This window comes from Spermophilus citellus, assembly GCF_964194105.1.
Source record: "Spermophilus citellus genome assembly, chromosome: 3".
Lineage (NCBI taxonomy): Eukaryota > Metazoa > Chordata > Mammalia > Rodentia > Sciuridae > Spermophilus > Spermophilus citellus.
In genome coordinates, this window is record NC_138184.1 from 29919815 (window position 1) to 29943470 (window position 23656).

General features: G+C 42.6%; 2 protein-coding genes across 2 annotated transcripts; one reads left to right on the plus strand and one right to left on the minus strand.

The window, feature by feature from the left end:
• CRTAP (cartilage associated protein) lies at window positions 1-23330 on the minus strand. Its single transcript, XM_081284553.1, has 7 exons — window positions 22518-23330; window positions 17123-17272; window positions 13821-13992; window positions 5207-5335; window positions 2865-3010; window positions 1921-2004; window positions 1-547 (listed from the first exon to the last, which is right to left on the minus strand). Exons 1-7 carry the CDS (start codon window positions 22986-22988, stop codon window positions 494-496), a joined length of 1206 nt encoding a protein of 401 aa, XP_081140679.1. The 5' UTR covers window positions 22989-23330; the 3' UTR covers window positions 1-493.
• Window positions 9119-10439, plus strand: LOC308644039 (cell division control protein 42 homolog). Its single transcript, XM_081284720.1, has one exon. It carries the CDS (start codon window positions 9218-9220, stop codon window positions 9791-9793), a length of 576 nt encoding a protein of 191 aa, XP_081140846.1. The 5' UTR covers window positions 9119-9217; the 3' UTR covers window positions 9794-10439.
• Window positions 23331-23656: the final 326 nt, after the last annotated feature.

Below are 23656 nucleotides of genomic sequence, written 5' to 3' on the forward strand. Positions count from 1 at the left end.
ACAATTATCATCCTTTAAGAGTGTTTTTCTTATTTAAAAAATAATACTGATTTTTTGGGAGTGGGGGGGACAAACCATGGAAAACTGTCCTTCCAGCCAAAAGTAAGAAAGGCATGTATGAACACAGAGAAAACAGATGCAAATTCAGGGGAGACAGGTGTGAACATGGGTAAGACAAGTGTGAAGAAGGGAAGACATGTGTAAACATGGGGAAGACAGGTGTGAAGAAGGACAGGTATGAACATGAGGAAAACAGGTGTGAATGCAGGGAAGGCAGGTAGGAATATGGAAAGAGAGGTGAGAACATAAGGAAGATAGGTGTGAATACAGAAGACAGGCTCACCCTGGTTAGATGTAGTGAAAGAGATGGGGGCTTCCCTTTTACTTTGTAAAGGGAAGGCTTTGAGGTATCAAAAATCTGGGCTTTTGGGAAAAGGAGGACAAAGAATCTGTTTCCTGAACTTCGTAAGAAAGTCTCTTTGGTTGCCCGGGACTAGTCAGTCTCCTCCAGGTCCAAGAGGTCATCCACATATTCCACAACCTCTCCCTGTAAGAGACAAAAGGACACCTGTGTGATTTACCTGAACATAAAAGTGCTGGTGGGCAGAACTCTTTGCAAGAAGCCACTGCTGGCTGACTGCTTGGGCCAAAGCAGGTCTTCTCCACTGGCCTGGGGTCCGAGGACGGACCCCGCGGAAGGTATCTCAGCTTCCATTCCATGTGAACTCCATGCCAAGCACTCTCTTTCCCACCCCACAGCTAGCCTCTGTGAAGTGGACAGTTCAGCCACCCTCTGTAAAGTCCTCTGGGCTTCCCTCCCTTTCATCTGTCTCTTTCTGCCTCAATCACCAGACCACACCTCCCAAACCACAGCAGCCAACATTGTTGGTATCTAGTCAGCATAAATGCCTTTGGAGACTGGCCCCAAAGCATTCCTGTGACCCCTCAGTCTCTGCTTCAACCCAACCCAAGACTTAGGCCCTCAAATCACATCCTGGTTTACAAAGTGCTTCCACTTACAACCCTAGGAGGGGGATATTATTACTTCTGCTTCATAAAAAAAGAATTGAGGCTCAGTTCCTTCATGCTAGTGATGGATCTGTCCTACACAAATCTGAGCACAGAAGATTCCCTGATGATGTCTTGTTTGGAGGTGTTTCACCTAAAACCAGGAAAGTTTTAGGTGAGAGAGCATCCTGGAGGCTGGGCCTCTGGGTCTGGCCCCACAGGTCACAGAACTTTTGGTCTCCCAGACTCCTCACCTATAATGTGAAGGGTCAGACCAGAACAGGGTCTTAGGGTTCTTCCAGCTCCAACATGGCAGGTCCTCAGCTTTTCTAGAAAGCATTTTTCAATTTGTCCCAAACCCATCTCTCTAAATAATACTCCTAATGATGGCTTTTCTGTGGCTTCACTGCCCCTCCACTAAATGGCTAGTCCACAACCAGTTTAGACTAGTCAAAAAAGGAGTTGGCTAAGAGATTTAATCAGATTTAAAATGCTTACAGCAAGGACATCATTTACCAAAAAAAAAAAAAAAAAAAAAAAAAAAGATAACACTCTGATAGAAAAATTGGAAAGGGGAGTTGAAGTATTTTCAGAGTGCTGAGCCATTGAAATTTCACTGTGTCTTTATAAAGTTAAAAGATGATGGCTGGCTGGGTGACTGCTGCAGATTCCTGGAGCGTCACTCCACACATGGCACCTTCGTGAAACGTGGCACTGCAGCCTGGGTTTCCTAGAAAGCCAGGCTCCTCCATGCCAGCGTTCTGCCTTTCATTAAAACACCCACAGCAACTGTCTTTCTCAAGGTCCCCTTCTGTTTCTTATTTCAGGGACGCCCCAGCCTTGCAGTGACTTTAGCAAAGGCGTGAGTAATATTTTCTCTCAGCCAGACGTGTGCTAAGCATGAAAACTTACCTCATCATCATCCATTATATTTTCCTTAGCAAAGTCATACAGCTCTTTCTGGAGGGTAGTCACATTAAAGAACTGAACTGCTTCCTGTTCAGACAAACAGAGAACAGCTTATAGGACCCAGGAATGGGAGGAGGAGGAGGCAATGGGTATGGGATTTCTTTCTTGGGGGACAAGAATGTTTAAAAGGACAGAGTGGCAATGTTTGGAGAACTCTGTGAGTACAGCAACAGCCACTGAATTATACACTTGAAGAAGGCGAAGTCTATAGTATATGAAATACATTTCAATTTAAAAAAAAAATAGCCATCTTGGGTAAAGGAGAGGAGTTTGTGAGCATGTGCGTAGTAGTGGGAGAATGAGATGTGAAGGAAGATGTATTTATGACCACCTAGGACAGCATATAAAACCCCAATGGTCTTCATCCCAAAGATAAACCAGAAAAGATCTCTCGAAAATCACACATAATTAATGGAGTCCCTGACAAAACATGCAAAACTTTGAGTTTGTCCATTAAGGAAATTAAATGATAGTCTGTTCACAAGAGAACCTACCCTGGTGCTATTGAAAAATATTAGTAAAGTGAGTCTGTGGGTCTGGCCTAGAAAAGTCTTCATGCAAAACAGTGTGTGAAGCAGGATCCTATTTTTTTTAAAAAAAATACAGGCTGTATATACGTGTAAATGTGTAGCCTTATTATAAAGTTTGGGATAAAGTGAAGATGTGAGATTTTGAGAGAATCTCACTTTCTAAGTAAAATATTTCTGTTAACATTTGACATATGTCATGTTTACAGATTCAGAAACCAGAATAAAGCAATAAAATGTTAAGACCAAAACACTACAGAAACCAGTTTGTTCCTGAAAGAACTCTTTCTCTTAAGTCTCCCGAAAGTCAGGCTGAAGAGAAGGAAAGGAAAAGTCAGGGCCTGGCTGCAGGGCACTCACTGGTCTGGGCTGGAAATGCTCGTCCGAGAGGCCCCATTTGTCCCTGTGGAACTGATAGTACACCAGGTTCTGCTGCATGACCTTGTCATTCTGGTCAAAGAGCAGATAGCTGACCGCACAGGGGGCCGCATTCTTCAGGTCACTCACTGGATCCGGGAAAGAAGACAATGAGCAAATCAGCAGGCCATGTCCTGCAACCTCCCCCCAGTTTCCCCCCAGCTCTAGCTCGCCTTCCTAGAGTCATGAATGAGCCCCTTCTTCGCAGCTCCTGCTCTGGAAAGCCTATGACTGACTGCAATCAAGGTGGAAGGTCACAGATAGGGACTCCATGCAGCCTGAAGGCCAGATTTCTTGGTAGGCAGATGCCATGGTAGTCCTGCCCAACACTTCAGGCTCTGGGGACATGGGCTGGTCTCAGGCCCCTGGCACCCGCCAAAGAAGGCGGGGTCCCACACCCTGGACTATCCTGGGCTCAAAGCAGATAAGTGGCTCAGCAAGAAGACCCAGTTCCTGGGTCTATAATCTCCAGATACAGGTGGGCCCCTACAACTAAACCAGATTTGGAAGATGAACGACGGAGATGGAAGAGATTTAAAGTCATTGGGTCTTGCTGCCTCCTAGGACTGGGGTTCCCACCTCTGCTTCAGTACTTAGCTTTCAACACAGCGATCTGAAGGGTTAGAATTTACCTTGGGAGTAGGGCAAACGGGGAGATATAATGGTACAGAAGACCCAGGGTATTCATTCTGGCACATTCCACTCCAATTTAAAACTGAGGAAGAACATTTCTGCCAATGCTTTGGTTGGTAGGCGTGACCTGAGCTTGGATATGAATAAATTGTGCCACCCAGAGGTTATTTCTTGTAATGACAACTTCAAACCCCAGCTTAGAAGCACTTACTATTCACAAGGCCTGCAGGGCCACTAAAGGGTTCAAATCTAAGGAACAACACTTGCCCTTAAAAAACTTAATGAGGTCGGGTTGGTACCTATGATCCCAGAGATTGGGGAGGCTGAAGCAGAAGGATTGCAAGTTTGAGGCCAATCTCAGCAGGCCTCTTCAAGGCAGTGAGTTTTATGTATACTCTTTATAACTCCAGAAAACAAATACTTTGGGGGAGCAAATGCAAAGCTGGAGGTTTTGGTCTACCAGTGTTTACAAGTGTTTGCCGCAGTTTTTGACAATGTAGGGAGATTTTGAGCTGCCAGAGCCAGGATATGTCTAGCCTAAGACTCTAGCTTTGTGTACTCAGAAAAGGCCATGGAAATCCAATGGACTGTTATGTAACATACAGGTATATATTTTGTGCTATATATATATATATATATATATATATATATATATATACATATATATACAGGAAGAGGTAGCATGGCTTCATGCTTTAGGCACAGACCCTGGAACTGCACTGCAAATCTTTAATCTTCAACAGGCAAAGATTTTAATGTGTCCTAAGGAATGTAGGAATGTAGTAAGAAGGATACAACAAAGAACAAAATAGCCCCACCAGGAAAGGAAAGCCACAGAAGCTAAGGTCCTCTCTCACTCTTCCCTGGGACATCCCCAAGACCTGCCAATCCTGATTGAGAACAGCGTGACTGGAGGCATCTATTCCAGCCAGAATCCTGCCACCTCTGGACCCTGCTACTTCCCCACTAGAACAGAACTGTTCCTGCTGCATATGTCCACGACAATCCTCCAGTGCTTGTAACCAAATTGCCAAGGTGCACCCTGCTCAAACAAGTGGCACTCGGCACAGTGGTGGGGATCAGAGGCGAAGGCTCAAAGGACAGGCTCTGAGTCTCACTCTGAGTGGCCTTTTCTTCCCTTTGTCCACTTGAATGTTCTTATTGACACACTCCAATTTCAGGTCCAGGGAAGACCGGGTGGAATGAGGCTCTCACAGTGTGAAAAGTAGAGCCGATTTTGGGGAGAAAGGGGAATGACAATAGAGAAAATGAACCCTTGCAGGGTAGAGTTGGCTGAGTGCCGGTGTGTGACTGATCACCCTTCACATTTGGCATCCATTAGCTCACTTGAACCCCAAGATGATCCTGAGAGATGGGTACTACTACTGCTGCTGTACTGATGAAGAAATGGAAGCATAGAGAAGTCAGTAAATTAAAAAGTTGAAGTTCAAACCCAGGCAGTGTGGTCCCAGGGTCTGTGCCTAAAGCATGAAGCCATGCTACTTCTTCAAGGTACGTCACCAAGGCTGTCAAGGTGGCTGATGGACTCTCAGCAACCACAGGTAAAGGCTGTCACCTCTATTCTGCTGACAGGGAAACTGAGTCTTTGAGGATTAAATATCTTGCCCAAGATCCCATAGAAAGTTACTTACACTTATAATAAGCAAACTGCAAATAATGATACATGGTTGCAACAAATTTCTCCACCGGATAGCCTCCTATAACTGGGGTGAGGTTCTCTTCACACTGTATTTTACATTCCAGAACTTCTATGTAATGATCTGAAAAAAAAAAATCCACAAACTTTCAGAGCAGCATATCCATTGCTCACTTCTCTTCTTCCTTCTTCCTTTCTCCTTACCTCCCTTCCTTTCTTCCCTTCAGTGCTGGGGATCAAACCCAGGGCTTTACATATGCTAGATAAGTGCTCTACCACTGAGCTGTGGCCCCAGCCCCATTATTTTCTTAATACACTACTTCTGCCTTCCATGAAAATGAGAAAAATATAAGAAAAAAAGATTTGTGACATTTACAATAAGAGACTAAAATCTTTAATATACAAAGCTCCTGAAGATCAATTAAAAAAAAAAAAAAAAGACGGGCTAGAGTTGTGGCTCAGTGATGAGCACTTGCCTAGCATGTGCAAGGCCCTGGGTTCGATCCTCAGCACCACATAAAAGTAAATAAATAAAATAAAGGTATCATGTCCACTACAACTAAAAAATAACTATTAAAAAATGACAAATATCCACTATAAAAATGGCCAAAGTATGTTAACAGAAAAGAAATTAGAAAAACAGTGAATAAACATTGTGAAAAGATGCTATACCTCTTTTTGTAATTAAGAAATATAACCTGGGACTGGGGAAACAGTTTACTTGGTAAAGTGCTTGCCTCACATGCTCAAGGGTCTGGGTTCAATCCTCAGTGCCACAAAAAAAAAAAAAAAGAAAGAAAGAAAGAAAAGAAATACAATCTAGCTCAGAGAAGTGGCACACTCCTGTAATCCTAGCTACTGGAGAGGTTGAGGCAGGAGGATTATGAGATTAAGGCCAGAGTGGGCAACTTAGTGAGACCCTATCTCAAAATAAAAAATAAAAAGGGATAGGAGTGTAGCTTTGTGGTAGAGGACTTCCCAGCATGCACAAGACCCTGGGTTCAATCACCAGTACAAGGAGAAGAAGAAAAAAATGATTTAAACTGGGGGCTGGGGATGTGGCTTATTGATAAAACACTTGCCTAACATAAGACCCTGGGTTTGGAGGGCCTGGGTTGTGGCTCAGTGGTAAAGCACTTGCTTACCATGCATGAGGTACTGAGTTCAATCCCTGGCACCATATAAAACAAACAAACAAACAAATAAATAAATAAAAACAAGGTCCTGGGTTTGATCTCCAGCAAGGCAAAATAATGATAATAATAATAATAATAATAATAGGCAAATTTTAAAAAATTTATTAGTACCAATGTTAGGGAAAGTGGTAAAACTTACACTTATATTCTATTGGTGGAAGCAAAACTGGAATAAACAGAAATTTGTTTTGGAAGATAAATTTTGCAAAGTTTACCAAATGTTAAAATATACATATCCTTCTAACCTGGCACTCTACTTCCCTGAAATAATAACAGCAAACTTAGAAGCAACTTAAATGCCAGTCGATAAGTTCCAGTACATCTAAACCACAGAATCTATATAACCTTCAAGAGAATAAGGCAAACAATACATATAATATATATAAAGAAAACATACAACATAGAAAGATGTCAAAGACTACATTTTCCAGCCTCCCTTGCAGTTAGAATGGGATCATATGACTAGTTGTAGCCAGTGAAATTGGATAGCAACAACTACTAAATATTTCTTCAGGCCCGGTCCCTAGTAACTCCCAGGTGATCCTTCACCCCCTCTTTTATCCCTTTACACAACTAGAAGGAAAAGACCTCAGGATGTTTGCATGTATTTTTATTGGCAAGACTGTACAGAAAAAGCCTCTCATATATCACTGGTAGGAATGCAAAATGATACCTTAAAATACTAAATAGTTTACAGAAACATTAATTCTTTGAACTATTAACCCAGTTCTATAGACTTTGAAAACACATCTCTGTACTTAGCAAAAAAGAAAAAAAAAAGTTCAGTTATCCATTTCAATGTAATATGTAACAGCAAATGATTGGACAACCCAAAAGTTGATGAATAGCAAGCTATTACAGTCTTGTTGTTAATAAATAACTTCAAAAAAGAAAATGCTAACTAAATTGTAGAGAGACTAGAAAACACCTTAACCAAACAGATATCACCAATAAAAGGGTAAAGAGACAGCACACATGACTGGATGTGATATCCTAGGAAGGTCACTTCTACAGTGTCCCAGCCAAAAAAGCACATCCTGGAGGAAATTATGGATTACAGGACAGAAACCCAAATTGAGGAATATTTATAAAGTAACTGGTCTAAATGCTTTAAAATGTCATTGGCATACAAAGACAAAGGAAGGCTAAGGACCTGTTACAGATTAAAGAACACTAAAGAAACATCACAACTAAATAGGAAATATAGGGCTGGGGTTGTAGCTCAGTGGTAGAGTGCTTGCCTAGCATGTGTGAACCCTGGGTTCGATCCTCAGCACCACGTAAAAATAAATAAATAAAATAAAGTTATTGTATCCATCTACAACTTAAAAAAAAATTAAATAGGAAATATAATTCTGGACTGAGTCCCATACCAAGGAAGAAAATGTGACAGAAAGAACAAGATTGGGACAACTGACAAAATTAGAATATGGATGGTAGATTGAACAAAGGTACCTAAATTAAAGTTACTAAATTTAATTTTACTGTGAATATACACATTAAATTTTTGTCCTTAGGAAATATAATGAAGCATTATAGGTAAAGAGTCAAGATATCTCCAATCTACTTTAAATGGTTCTGAAGGAAAAATAATTACACACACAATGCAGCTGGATAGAGTGATAAAGTTAGCAGGACATAATCAATTTTAAAAATTGGTAAATCTGGGTGAGAATATAAGAGTATCTAGTACTACTTTTGCAACTTCTTTACAGGTTTTAAATTGCTTACAAGTATAATCTAGGCATAGCTATTTCTTGGGGGGCCACATTCTGGGACCCCTTTCCCATGCATGTCTGAAACTACTAAACCCTATGTATATATTATGTATTAATACCAAACCATAAAAAAATCTGTTTTCTGGTATACATGCATATAATAAAGTTTAATTTATAATTAGGCACAGGAACATTAACCATAATGAAACATAAAATAGAAGAATTATAACAATATACTGTAATAGAAGTAATGAGAATGTGGTCTCTCACCACTCAAAATAGCTTCCTGAACTGAACTCATCCTCATGCTGATGTGATGAGAAGTGAGGCAGATGACCGAGGTTTTGTGACGTGACACCACAAGAGAGCCATGTGAGCACAAGCACTGTACTAAGGTGGCATCCATCTGCTAAGCAGTACAGTTTCTAAGTGACTGCTGGCAGGTAGGGTATACAGTGTGGATATGCTAGAAAAGGAATGATTCATGTCCCAGGAGTAATGGAAATGGATGGTGACAGATTTTATGGCACTACTCAAAACTTATTCACTATTTATTTCTGGAATTTTCCACTAAATATTTTCAGACTGTGTGGGTCATGCTTGTAATCTCAGAGGCTTGGGAGGCTGAGACAAGAGAATCGTGAGTTCAAGATCAGTGTCAGCAACTTAGCAGGGTCCTAAGCAACTCAGCAAGACCCTATCTATAAATAAAATATAAAAAAGGGCTGGAGATACAGCTCAATGGTTAAGCACCTCTAGGTTCAATCCCTGGTAACAAAATATATGTATGTGTGTGTGTGTGTGTGTGTGTGTGTGTGTGTGTGTGTGTTTTACTATGGTTGACAGCAAATAACTAAAACCATAGAAACCATGAGTAAAGGGGACTGCTGTGTATCAAAGATAGGTAAGAGAGACACAGCAGACACTATGTACTGTTGTAAAAGAGTCTTGTCTCCCCAACACCCATTTAAAAAAAGAAAAAGAGCTGTCCGGCAGCCGAGGAGACCCCGCGCAGCGCTGCCAACGCCCCGGCGGAGAAGCTGAGATCATCTAATTTGAAATATTTAAAGTGGATACAAAACTATTTCCGCAATGCAGACAATTAAGTGCGTTGTTGTGGGCGATGGTGCTGTTGGTAAAACATGCCTCCTGATATCCTACACAACAAACAAATTTCCATCCGAATATGTACCAACTGTTTTTGACAACTATTCAGTCACAGTTATGATTGGTGGAGAGCCATATACTCTTGGACTTTTTGATACTGCAGGGCAAGAGGATTATGACAGATTACGACCGCTGAGTTATCCACAAACAGATGTATTTCTAGTCTGTTTTTCGGTGGTCTCTCCGTCCTCATTTGAAAATGTGAAAGAAAAGTGGGTGCCTGAGATAACTCACCACTGTCCAAAGACTCCTTTCTTGCTTGTCGGGACCCAAATTGATCTCAGAGATGACCCATCTACTATTGAGAAACTTGCCAAGAACAAACAGAAGCCTATCACTCCAGAAACTGCTGAAAAGCTGGCCCGTGATCTGAAGGCTGTCAAGTATGTGGAGTGTTCTGCACTCACACAGAAAGGCCTAAAGAATGTGTTTGATGAAGCAATATTGGCTACCCTGGAGCCTCCAGAACCGAAGAAGAGCCGCAGGTGTGTGCTGCTATGAACATCTCTTCAGAGTCCTTTCTGCACAGCTGGTGTCGGCATCATACTAAAAGCAATGTTTAAATCAAACTAAAGATTAAAAATTAAAATTCGTTTCTGCAATAATGACAAATGCCCTGCACCTACCCACATGCACTCATGTGAGACAAGGCCCATAGGTATGCCCCCCCACCCTGCCATACTAGTTAATTTTGAGTAATTGTGTATTGTCAGAAAGTGATAAGTACTAGTTTTTGTTGTTTAAAAAAAAAACAACAACAAAAAACAACAACAAAAAAAACCAAACCACTTTTTGTTGTTGTTTGTTTGTTTAAGAGCAAGGCATGCTTGTGATGACTTTGTAACAGACTAATTTGTTAAAGCTGTTCCCTGGTTCCAACCTGGAGAGTAATGAGTAATCTGGGACACTTTTGCCCCTCCCCCCTTTTGGTTGGGGGGGGGGAGTGTGTGTGGGGTTTATTTTTTAGTCTTTTTTTTTTTTTAATTAACTGATGGACAGCCCTTAGGAGAGGAGGACAAATTGATTCCACATTCCACTTCCTAGATCTAGTTTAGAAAATGTGTTCCCCACCTGGTGCTCTTAGGAAGGAGTATAGTAAATGCCTCATTTAATAATATACTCCTTTTTGAAAGTTGCCTTTTCTCTCCACCCTTGAGTAGATCCAGTATTTGATGAAATTCATGAAAATGGGTGGCAGCTGTCTTGCCCCTCCTCTTTTCTAGGATGCACTCTATATGTGACTGTGACTTTCAAGGAAATTTGTTTGCCATTTGCTGTTTTCTTTTTCTTTTTTTTGGGGGGGGGAGGGTTCATTTCTAACTTCTTTCATTGATAAATGAAGAAAAGTATTGCACCTTTTGAAATACACCAAATGAATTTAGTTTGTAATTAAAAAACATTTTTTCCCCTGTCAGTCATTGTTTTATATACTTAGCATAGATTTGCAACTCACTGTGTGGTGGTCCTAGAACCCAGCTGAAGACCTGACACACAGAAGAACTATGAGGGGTGGTGCTAGAAGACAGATACCTGCAGGATGATTGGCATCCTTTCAGGTTTGATACTTCATGAAGAAGCTGGTGGTGGATGGGGTGGGAGAACATTTACCAACAAGGGGATTGACCAGTTGGGAATCCCCTTATTTCTGTTTTGCATATGAGGCCCCCCTAGCCCACTGATATTCTTTAATGAAAATCATGGTGAGAGTCTTGATTGTGGAGACTCTTCATAAGTGGTAATAGGGATTTTTTTCCAGCTTATTTGGTTGCAGTTTCCAGTTTTTAAAAATGTTTAGATAATCTTTTTCCACCTTCCCCAAATCCTAAAACTTGTAGATTCATTAGTGTTGAACCAATGCTTTTTCCTGTCTCAATTCTTTGTATATGCATTCTTTTCAGATGTATTAAACAAACAAAAACCCTTCACAAGCCAAAAAAAAAAAAAAAAAAGAAAGAAACAAAGAAAAAGAAAATTAAAATTGGACCTGGCCAATCATCTACATATAAGTACCAATTTATAAGAAATATAGAGGGCTAGGATTGTGGCTCAGTGGTAGAGTGCTTGTCTGGCATGTGTGAGGCCCTGGGTTCAATCCTTAGCACCACATATAAATAAATAAATAAACAAACAAATAAATAAATGCATTGTGTTCAATTACACCTAAAAAATAAATATTAAAAAAATAAGAAATATAGAGCATAGAGGATCATGGAGATACAATCAGTACACTCTACACAGTAAGAATCTCTATAGGAGAAATAATTCAGTTGTTTCAACAGCAAGGTGGAAAAAAAGAGAAGAAACTATAGATTAAGAGAGACTTAAAAGATAACAAATTAGCCAGGCATGGTAGCTCAAAGCCAGTACCACACACACACACACACACACACACACACACATACACACACAAAAAAAATAGAATAAATTTGCTACAGTACAGATGAACCTTGAAGACATTACACTCAGTAAAATAAGTCAATCACATAAGTGCAGACACTGCATGATTCCACTTACATGAGATAGCCAGAGTAGTCAAATGAAAAAGCAAATGCATAAAGAAAGAAGGTGGCTGCCAGGGGCTGGGTGGGGAGGAGGAAGGCGGGAGGTATTTATTAACAGGGACAGAGTTTCTGTTATTTGTTTCTAGAAAAGAAGTTCTAGATACAAATGACAGTAACGATTGCACAATGATGTGAATGTACTTTAGGTCAATGGACTGTTTATTTAAAGGTGGCTAGAATGGTAAATTTCATATTATATATATTTTACCTTAATCAAGATTTTAAAACTAGAATCTATCACAACATGTGGACCTTATTTGGATCCTGATTCAAACAAATGAATAGTAAATTACTGATGATGTTTCTTAGATGATATGGACACTGAATAGTTGATGGTGAGATTAAGTAACTATTGTTAAAATTCTTTTAGGTGTAATAATGTAGTGGCTATGTTAAAAAAAAAAAAAGAGTCCTTATTTTTTAGAGGTATATACTGAAATACTACACATGAAGTGACACAGCATCTGGAATTTGCTTCAAAATAATCTGAGAGAGGGCTGGGGTTGTGGCTCAGCGGTAGAGTACTTGCCTAGCACGTGTGAGGCCCTGGGTTTGATCCTCAGCACCACATAAAAATAAACAATAAAGGTACTGTGCCCTACTACGATTAAAAAATAAATATTAAAACAAATAACTAAATAGCCTGAGAGAAGGGAAGTAGATAAACCCCAAATGGCCATGAGTTGACAGCTATGAAGCTGGATCGTGGTTACCGGGGGATTCATTGTACTTTTCTATTTTTTTATAGGTATAAAAATTTTTTTTTTCAATTTTTCTATAATAAAAGGGGTTACTTATGGGGGAGTATTTTATAGAAAGAGATTTATGAACAAAACATGACTTAAAGAAAAACAAACCTCTCTTTGAAAGAGCTTCCATTCTGCAGGATCTCTGAAGAGCCGTTAACCATTAACATGCTCAGTGACTCTGCAGAGGGAGACACAGCACTCAGCCCATGCCCAGACTTATTTAAGGAGCACTGTTCAGAGATACAATACTCTTTTTTATCTATGGTATGGTCCAGACTTCTTTACCCTTTTTGTAAGGCACAGTTCTAGGTTCAGGGTCCTCATTCCACCTTGGGAACTCCTCTCTTGGCCATTCCTCATGTACTGGAGTAACACTGCCCAATGAAGGAAAAAAGCAAATGTCTGGGGCCTCCAGAGAAATCTGAGCTATCTATGGGTTGTGTTTTAGGTTTTCTTTCCTTCTTCATTTTTTAAAAATTTTTTTAAAATTTTTTTTAGTTGTAGACGAACATAATACATTTATTTTATTTATTATATGTGGTGCTGAGGATGGAACTCAGGGCCTCACACGTGCTAGGCAAGTGCTCTACTGCTGAACCACAACCCCAGCCCTCCTTCTTCATTCTTCTTTCTTATGTTTTCTGAACGTCCTATAAGAAGCATAGCTTGGGAGGCTGGGGTTGTAGCTCAGTGGTAGAGTGCTTGCCTCGCACATGTGAGGCACTGGGTTCAATCCTCAGCACCACATAAAAATAAATAAAATAAATAAAGATATTATGTCCTTATTTAAAAATCTTAAAAAAAAAGAAGAAGCATAGATTGTTTTATAGTCAGAAGTTTTCAAAATGTTCTTAGTCGTGTTTATTATACTCTTCATGCTACCTCTGTAACAGTTGGAAGATGGCCATCATCCAAGTTATCTTAGTAATGGAAGTTGTTACTGAGTTGCCCTGGGACCCATTTTTATCTTTCCAAAAGCCTTGGGGAATCTGTAATCAAGCGGGGCTGATACAGCAGTCTATCAGTTCTTTTACCAAGATGAAGGCTTATCTAGGTAACTGTTAACTTCCCCCAGATACTCATTAATATTTAAGCTCAAAAGTTCCTCAAAGGCAGCTCAAGACACTCAGAAGGCATGTGGACAGAGGGTAGACATCTGAGAAGACAATCCACAAGGGGGATGGTCCCACTTACACTAGGATGCAACCCACCACCAACCTGCTATGGAAAGGTAGAAATCTTTGAAGTCCTTGATCTCCCGGGAGCCCTCGCAGGCTGCAAGGCATTCATAAAAAGCTTTGAAGAAATCAGGAAGGGCCAGCTCCATGTCTGTGATGGACGTCCTCCAGTTCTCACCATTGTAGGCCCGCACAGCTCGGATGAACAGACTCTGAAAAGCAAGAGAAGCTATGAAGTTTGCTCCCAGGCAGGAAGGGAGAGAGGCATGACCCCTCCAAAAGAATGGTGACCATCACCAAGCTCTGCTCTCATTAGTCCTAAAGAAGCCACCCTGATCCTTAACAAGGATTGGATTCATAAACCAATCGGTGACTCGCTTTATGTCTAGATTTCCCTACACTGTTCATTATGGGTACACTTCTCATACAGTTTAATTCAAAAAGAAACAGGTGCTTGATAATAAAATCAAACTCAAATCAAAGGGTAAGGTAGTGAATGCCTGCAATCCCCAGCAGCTCAGGAGGCTGAGGCAGGAGGATCACAAGTTCGAAGCCAGCCTCAGCAACTTAGTGAGGCTCTAAGCAACTCAGTGACACTCTGTCTCTACATGAAATACAAAAAAAGGGGTGTTTATGTGTGTCAGTGGTTAAGTGCACCTGGGTTCAATTATCCATACCAAAAAAAAAAAACAAAACAAAACAAGGGGAAAAGTGACAAATCAGATCTGCAGTTGCCAGGAGTCCGGGGCTGGGGCAAAGTCCTGACTCCTGAGAAACAGCAGGGAGCTTATTAGGGGTGATGGCAATATTCCACATTATGACCACAGTGGTAGTTATAAGACTGCATATATTTGTCAAAACTATTTGAATTATATACTCATTGAATTGTAATTCAAAACTCATTGAATTGAAATTGAATTAGTAAATATATTGTAAATAAATGAAACCTCAAAAAAGCTGAGTTGAAAAACTGAAAGGAGAAAATACAAGTTTGAGAGCAGGTGTCTGATACCCTGTTCCTCCAACAAGGAAGAAGGTAGGAGCAGTGTGCATCAGCACCAGCTACTGGGAAGGTAACCAGGTGCCCAAGAGCGGAGACTTGACTGACTTTCTGCTGATTGATAATTGGACCAAACTAAAAAAAAAATAACTAGGACTGAGGAAGCAGCTTGGTCTCCAAGAAATAAGTAGAGATCCTGGATAGAAATGAAAGCCTGCTAACTTGGAGAAACCAAGACAGGCCTTGCAGCAAGCCTGGGATGCTCCACGTGGACTTTTTTTTTTTCAGCAGCTCCTGGATGGAGACCCATGAAGGCCACTTTCGACCTGCACTTTTCCCCAACCTTCAGGCCTCAAGCAGAAAGGATGGATCTCCTGGAGCCCGCTAGACAGGCGGAATTCCCTGGAAATGAGACAGGCAGAGAATTGAAGGAGCCTTCTGAAGACTGGGCAAATGAGCAGCAACTCCAGGCAGTGGCTTTCGAGAAGCAGTGTGGCAGCAGCAGCAGCAACAAGGAAAGCCAGTAGTCAGGAAGACCCTGAGCATGCAGGAGGCAGCCCAGCCATAGCCAGCAGGGCTCCACCCAGGGACCAAAGGAACCAGCTGACTTCCAGGTAAGCACTCTTCCATGGTGAGCTCAGCTCTGCTCCCCAAACCCAGTGAACACAACAATGAGGAATGCATGAAGGCACATGGCCTTCTTAAGGAAGAATAGGAAAGGGGCAAGCAGCAGACAAGAGGTTTCAACAACTTTTGGAAAGAAGAAAGGCAAATGATCATAGGGGAGGGTCTGGGGGGGGAAGGGAGCTACTTACCCTGTTGGCATTTGCAGGCGCCAGAAACCAGGAAAGGCAGGGAAGACACAGAACTGCAAGCAGAGCTGAAAGCCTGTGCAGACTGCTGGAGCCTAGTTCCCTCCCAGGACCACATTCCCCCAGGAAATCACACCTCCAAAGCCATTCTTCACTACAGACTGGTAGTTGATTTTAGAGACTCTGCCCAGAAAGGCTGAAGAGTCAGGGACCAGGCACAGAAGAGGTTGAGCTGAATGCATGGGACTAAAATTTCTGACTCAGCTGGGAGACCCCTGCTGCTATCCACAGACTGCCTCTTAGAGGCTGCAGACAAGTGTGGGCTCCCCACCAGCCCTGCAGAAGGCTGGCCAACTCTTCCCTGGAAAACTAAGAGGCCCCCCATTAGTAAAAAGTGAGCTTGCAGTCTAATCATACTATTGGAAACCTGTGGCCGGCTCCTCATGGAAACTTTCAATACATCCCTGTTTTCAACCTTGTCCTAACCCTTCCCTGGTGCCCTGGCTGCTGATGCAAGTGACAGACCCTGACCGTAATTAGTGCTCAAAAGAGATTCTTATTATTGTTATGATTAATTATCATCAGAACTTTTTGCAGATGCATAGATTTAAGTACCCCCTCATTTGTCAACTTCTATTTACTTTAATTTTCACCTTAATACATATGGTGTGTGTGTGTGTGTGTATAAAATATGTCTCCTAGTTTCATCAAAATGGGAGGTGTATTTTTCTTTTCTTTTCTTTTTTTTTTTTTTTTTTTTTGGTACTGGGGCTTGAACTCAGGGGCACTTAGCCATCCCCAGCCCTTTTTGTATGTTATTTAGAGACAGGGTCCCACTGAGTTGCTTAGGGCCTCGCTAAATTGCTGAGGCTGGCTTTGAATTTATGATCCTCCTGCCTCAGCCTCCAGCTGCTGGGATTACAGAAATGTACCACCACACCTGGCTGCAGCTCTCTATTTCAAAAATGAATAATTTAAAGGGAAGGTAGATTTAAAATCAGGTAAAGTAAAAATTCATTTTAAATAGATCAATTTTTAGGTAGAAAGCCATAATTTTTAGAAAGCCATAATTTCTATTGTTATAATGTTCATCAAATGTCACCCGAAAGATCACTAGAGCCAGGCATGGTGACACATGCCTATAATCCAGCAGCTCTGGAGGCTGAAGCAGATGGATTTTGTGTGTTGGGAGGGGCGGGGGAGTTTGGGGCTTGAACCCAGGGCCCTGTGCATGGGAGACGAGCACTCTGCCAAATGAGCTATATCCCCAGCCCTGTGAAGTATAGGATGGTAAATCCAAAGCCAGCCTCAGCAACTTAGTGAGGCCCTATCTCAAAATAAAAAATAAAAAAGGGCTGGGGATGTGTTTCAGTGGTTAAGCACCGCTGGGTTCAATTCCTGGTACCAAAAAAAAGAGGCGGGCAGAAAAACAACACAACTAGAAATTGTCTGGATGTCAACAGCTGTTTTCTGAGATATACTTCTTAAACAATTCACATTGCACTAACCGCTACAAAAATCTGAATATACCTCATAGGACTTGGTTTCCAAGTCTTTGATGTAGTCTTCGGCACCAGGCAGGCTCTTGTAATACGCCATGTTTCTCTTCATCATTTCGTCATCAGGATGCTTCAGGAGAAAGGTGTGAGCTGCTGCAATGGCCTTCGGGAGATTATTTGCCTAAGTACAAAGAAGAAAGATGAGACTGCTGAATGCATGCATGCCGAACAGAAAGTTTTGTAAAATAGGAACTTGTTTTCAGTAACAGTCCTTTAGTGACTTTGGTACTAAACAGTGTTTTCCAGCTAAGGGCTCAGTGACTTCCAGGGCTCCCCAGAACTTCATCCAGCCAATCTGGATAAGTGTTTGTCCCCCCTATTTGGAAGGCCTTACAGTGCCTTTCCCATCTGTGCTGGGCCATCTCCACCCTGTCTGTGTCCCTGGAGGCTGGCCCGTGTGGGCTTTTCCAAGACTCCCTTCCTTGCCCTCTCACTTCCAAAGGGGCTCACCCATGAGGAGCCCAACAGGAGGCTGAAGGAGGGTTATCTCATCTCCTGGCTCTTTCCCTGCACAGCCACCTCAGGCTGCAATGTCCCTTAACTGAAGGTCACAGATTCTCTCAAGATGGCCTTCTCCATACAATCTCTCCTTTCAAGTTCTGGTAATTGCTCTCTCCCTTACTCCTTTGACTGAGGCTTGGTCATGCCCTACTAGTACTAGACCTGAGGACACAATGTCCCTTGTGGGTTCCCCACATGCCACACCCACCTTTGTAAGTAACCACTGTAGTAAACATCCTTCAAATTACTCAGTATGTCTGTACCACATCTTTTCCGCTGGAACCTTGAAAAATATATTAATGTTTTCCCCACTTCACAAAGAACCTTCTGCTTCTATTCTCAAGTGATCCCAAATACCTCCTCCTGACTCATCCAATCACTGGGGAAAAATCTGTAGAGACCCTCCTATAGGCAGGTACCCTTTCTAGGAAGTGGATCTTTAACAATAAGCAAGACAAGGGAAAAAAATCCCTGCCTTTATAAACAATACGCTTGAATAAGTTCTCCCTTTCTCCCAGCAACCTTAATTAAGAGCCTCTCTTTTGTGTTATTCCCACTTTTCACACCTTCCCATATTCTCAGATAATACGTCTGTCTCCCCTCTCCCTTTCAATCCTTGGAGGACACAGTTGTGTGCCACTCAAGTCTGCATTCTTGGGCCCTGGTACGGATCCTGGGACAAGGCAGGACATAGTAAGTATCCAGGATTTGAACATAATGACATTATGGCTATAGGACACTTTCATAAAATTAATTCATATGTTCCTTTTTCTCTCTATCTTGTTTTATTTTATTTATTTATTATAAGTTTTATTTATTTATTTACTTACTTACTTATTTTTGGCACTGGGGATTGAACCCAAGGGTGCTTTATCCCTGAACTCCATCCCCAGCCCTTTTATAAATTTTTAAATTTTGAGACAGGGTCTTACTAAGTTGCTGAGGGTCTTGCTAGTTGCTGAGGCTGGCCTTAAACTCACGTCTCCTGCCTGGGTCTCTCGAGTTGCTGGGTCTATAGGATCTGCCACTGTGCCCAGCTCTTTCTCTTTGAAGCAGAAGCCAGGGAGTATAGCTCAGTGGAAGAGTGCTTGCCTGGCATGTATGAGGCCCTGGTTTCAATCCCAGCGCTGCAAAAAATAAACATATGAAGCAGCAACCAGCTAGCTCTGAGTTTCCCTGTCTCTGGACACAGTAAGTGTCTGGTCAGAAGGCAGAAATAATCCATATGACAAGCAACTTGTGCGGTTCAGAGAACCTAGCAGGTTTGAGGAAAGGAGGAAGCTGCAGAAAAAAAGCTTGACTGACAGGGAGGAAAGAAAAAAAGGAAAAAAGTTTAGGAGCTGAAAGGTCCAGGGCACTGAAAATTCAGGGCTAGCACCCTGGTCAACAGTGGTGCCCAAAAGGGCACATGAGAACAGGTGTGCTGTGGAGGAATTTTAAGCAGGAAGGCAGTCAGGGAGGCAGATACCTCCCTGTGGGGATGCATGATGAACAACAAGAGGGCCCCCACATTGTTGGAATCATGGCTCAAACTGGTAGGAGTAAGGGTTGTCACCATGCATGCAAGTAGAGTCTCTTTCAGCAAATCCAGAGTGACACTCAGAAGCAGAAATTGGAGGGTTAGATTTGGAGAAAGGAAATAAAGGATATCTGAGAATCATAGGATGGCACACATCTGTACCATACTGCTCCCTAATTGGAGCCCAGCATTTTTTATAATTTTTTTTTTTAGTTGTAGGTAGACACAATACCTTTATTTTATTTATTTATATGTGGTGCCGAGGATCAAACCCAGGGCCTCACACTTGCTAGGCGAGCGCTCTACTCCTGAGCCAGAACCCCAGTCCAGAGCCAAGTCATTTTTGAGATAAGGCCAGTTGCTGCATTGGAGAAGCAGTGGCTGGAGACAATGACAGGTTCCCAGATGTCAATGCTGATATTTGGAGAATATCAGTGAATTGTAGCCTGTAGCTAATGGAAATGCTTGTGAAAGAGTGTCACAGACAGAAAATTCTCTACCCTCTATACCCAGCCAGAAAAAAACCTAGTTCATCAGCCAGAAAGAAAGGAAGGGAGCTGAATGCAGCCTTTTAAAAGCATTTGCCAATGAAATTAGTGTCTCATTCTCCAAAGAGCCCTCAGAAAAGGGCATAGAGTGGGCTTTTTAAGGTTCCTGACCTAGGATCTGACTTTTGCAAAATGGAATTTCCTCCCAAAGAGGAAAGGGTAGTTTTATTTACATCGACTCAGGCTCTGCCAGCTGGGACATGAAGACACATCTTGGCAGCCATGGAGAGAACTTCCAGATAGTGACAGGGACCTAAAGTAGACTGGTCACATGAAACCGATGGTAGTTGCAGGGTAAACAGCAGGGCCTTTTTCCTACAAAATCACACATCCAAGCCACATCACCTCATTCCAACAGCCTGAATCCATCAGCCTTACTTCCTTGTCCAACTTGGGCATTTGTCCTTAATTGCCAAAACAGACCTATGAATCAGAACAGCACAGTCACATTGACCCAAGTCCTGCCCCAGCAGGCAGCACCACCTACTGCCAGCCTTCAGGTGACAGGTGGAGTGCGTGTGCCTGCAACCAATAATTTTTTTCCCACCCATAAAGAGTTCAAGAATGTGCTGGTTGCAATGGCACATGCCTATTAATCCCAGAAGCTGGGGAGGCTGAGGCAGGAAGATTGCAAGTTTGAGACTTGCAACTTAGCAAGCCCCTAAAGACTCAGTAAAACCTTGTCTCAAAATAAATCATAAAAAAGGGCTAGGGATGTGGCTCAGTGGTTAAGCAACCCTGGGTTCAATCCCTGGTACAAAAATAAAAAATAAAAAGTTCAAAAATGCAAATATCATTGAGGGAAAAAAATAATCAATGTCTCTACCAAAAAAAAAATCATTTTTTGAGTTATATCTTCAGTTGAAATAAATGGAGTGAACATTCATGTTTATTAATAAAATTCTTAACTTTCCCTGACCAACAAGAAATCTTACAGTGCTAAGACAGATAGTACTCTACTAACTTTTAAGTGATTGTTACAAGGCCTCAAGGGGTTTTAAAGCGTTGTTACAAACATCCTAAGCTCTGCAGGCTGCCATGATGGAAAAAACCCATGCCTTACATTCATGTAACATTAAATGCTCTCTCCTGTTCCCACTATCACTTCTTCTGTATATTAGTGGGTATGTTGACGCAGGCCTATAATCCCAGCAGCTCAGGAGGCTGAGGCAGGAGGGTCACGAGTTCAAAGCTAGCTTCAGCAATTTAGTGAGGCCCTAAGCAACTCAACTCGACCCTGTCTCTAAATTAAATACAGAAAAGGGCTGGGAATGTGGCTCAGTGGTTATGTGTCCCTGGGTTCAATCCCAGGTATAACTCCCCACAAAAGTTCATCTGTATAAGAAGTCATAGCTTCTACTATTCTCCAGGTTTAAAAAAAAAAAATGTTTTCACATTGATTGTGTGATTTAAATTTGGTTCAGGCTGTATCTGCTAAAAAACTATACAAAAAAGAAGTAGAAAATCTTTTTTTAGCTTAAAAAAAATCATGTGATGCCAGGCATGGTGAAGCACATCTATAATTTCAGAGACTTGAGAGGTTAAGGCAGGAGGATCTCAAGTTCAGGGCCAGCCTCAACAAATTAGGAAGGCCCTGTCTCAAAATAAAAAATAAAAAGGGTTGGGAATATAGCTCAGTGGTTAAGCGCCCCTGGGTTCAATCCCTAGTACCAAAAAACGAAACAAAAAAAAATAGTGTGAACTAGCTGTCACTTTCAACACTGTGGAATTTTATTAATCTCATCCCCTCCCCTTCTATTTTAAAACTGTTTTTTATTGCCAGGACAAATATTCACAAAACTGATACTTTATATAAAACTACAACTAAACTTTTTCTTGAGGGGTATTATGTTACTGCACATATGAATATAACACACATGTAGCTCTGTCTCAGTGGAAATATAAAAAACAGAATTTATAATCCAAAGACTCAAAAACAAAGCAAAAAACACCTATATCTCTGGTGTCTGCGATATGCCCTGAAGCTGTTTTTATAGTCATTAAAATAAATGCAATATATCCCCCTAAAAATCTTTTTCAAGCAGAAAAAAACAAAACAAAACAAAACAAAAAAAACAGGGCTTTAGGGGTGTCCTCTTGGCCAAACCTTATGAGGTCCTACCAAGTTGCACTATCCAGTAACCTGAAATTCAGTCCATTCTTAAAACTTGGTGGGTCCCCAAAGTAAGGACTCAAAGGACAGAGAATTGCAATTTGTGGCTATTTTTAGCCAGCAATCACAGACCGAATTTAAGCAGCCATAAAAAAGAAGGCAGTGAGCTGTGTTAAATTTTAGATGAGAGAGCAAGCCCAGGGGTCAGCCCTGATGAATCACCACGCAAACACCTCTAAGCAGAGACATGTCCTGCGAGAGTCGTTGCCCCACCCTAGTCTCAATTCCTCCTGTGTAAGAGACACTTGCTAGCTCCTCGGGTCACCTTCCCCTTTACTAGGGCAAGTTCTAACTCAATTTTAAAAAGTCCACTTAAATGGTATATACAGAAAAGTCTGTCCTCAAATAATAGGTAACATTCATCAGGCGTTTTTGTTGGGTGCCAAACACTGTTCTACGTCTTTGGTACCCTCTACCTTAGAAAAACGCTTCAGGAAAGGTATTTTCATCTCCTTAAGAAGAAGGATGGGCTGGATTTGGAGGCGACTGGTGGCACCACTGAGTGGGTGAGAGCGGGGTCAAGAACCCGAGGTGGAACGTGGCCCAGGGTGAGGGGCGGGGCCTGAGCCTGGGGGCGGGGCTCGAGCCTGGGGCGGGGCCGAGCCTCGGGGCTAGGCGGACTTGCCTTGAAGTAGGCGAACTGAAGAAACTTGTAGGGTTCTCGGCGCTGGAAGTCCGCCAGTACTTCGCGGCTGGGCTGCGACTGGCGGAAGGCCGGCAGGCCTTGCTTGCAGCGCTTGAGGCAGTGCGCGCGGCGCAGCAGGCCCCCGAACAGGCGCAGCTCTGGGTAGCGGGCGAGGCCGGCGGCGGGCTCCGGCTGGGGCACCGAGCTGCAGTTGCGGTGGCAGAAGGCCTCGCTGTCGCGCAGCAGGCGGTGCAGCCGCAGGCTGATCTCCAGGTAGCCCACGCTCTCAGCCCAGTGCTCGCCGCTGTACTGGTCCAGCGCGTGCCGGTAGGCCGACTCGAGTGGCATCAGCTCGTCGCGCGGGAAGCTGCGGAAACTGTAGTGTTCGTATTGGGCGCGCCCCGTGCGCCACGCACAGCCTGCGCACAGAAGCGCCAGCAGCGCCGCGGCCGCCCGGCGCCCTAGCTCCATGGCACCCGACGGAAGGAAGGAAGGAAGGAAGGAAAGAAGGGAGAAAGAAGGAAAGGAAGGAGGAGGACCGCGCGACGCAGCAGGCCGAGTGCTTGGGAGGCGGGGACCCAGGCCGCCGGCCCGCCCCGTCCGGCCGCCACTCCCCACTTCTCCTGGGGATCTGGGCGACAGCTACCGCGTGGAAAGGGTGCTTTAGGGAAGGTGCTCAGTTCACTGGTTCTGGCGCATTCCCAATGTAGGTTCCCGCGCTTTACTGTTCATTTTTTGGAGGTTGCTGTTGGCAAGCCAGATGCGGCCCTACAGCATCATAGATGACTGCTACTTAAACTTGTATAATCACTTGAAAGACTGATTCTTGGACCGCGCTCCCAGAATTTTGATTCAGCAATTCTGGGGAGCGGGGGTGCTGAGGATTTGCATTTCTAACGAGCATCCCGGTGAGGCTAATGCTAAGGTTTTGCGAACTATACTTTGAAGAGTGCTGCCATCGACCTCAGTTTTAGAGAGGTTGCATATATAAAGTTAGGAAGGATGACAAGGCACTTTGTAAGCTGTGTAGCTAGTCAAGTTAAAGATGTGCACGCCTTATGACTGCCACTCCACTTTTCAGAATATAATTTTGAGAAACTTTTGCGAGTGCATGGAAAGATATGAGAGGAATGTTAAAA

Coding starts and splice junctions, on each gene's coding strand:
- CRTAP (XM_081284553.1), bottom strand. CDS start 22,988: ATGGAGCTAGGGCGCCGGGCGGCCGCGGCGCTGCTGGCGCTTCTGTGC. Junction 13,993..17,122: donor TGGAAACCAAGTCCTATGAG/GTATATTCAGAT, acceptor CTTGCTTTTCAG/AGTCTGTTCATCCGAGCTGT. Junction 2,005..2,864: donor AGCATTTCCAGCCCAGACCA/GTGAGTGCCCTG, acceptor TTGTCTGAACAG/GAAGCAGTTCAGTTCTTTAA.
- LOC308644039 (XM_081284720.1), top strand. CDS start 9,218: ATGCAGACAATTAAGTGCGTTGTTGTGGGCGATGGTGCTGTTGGTAAA.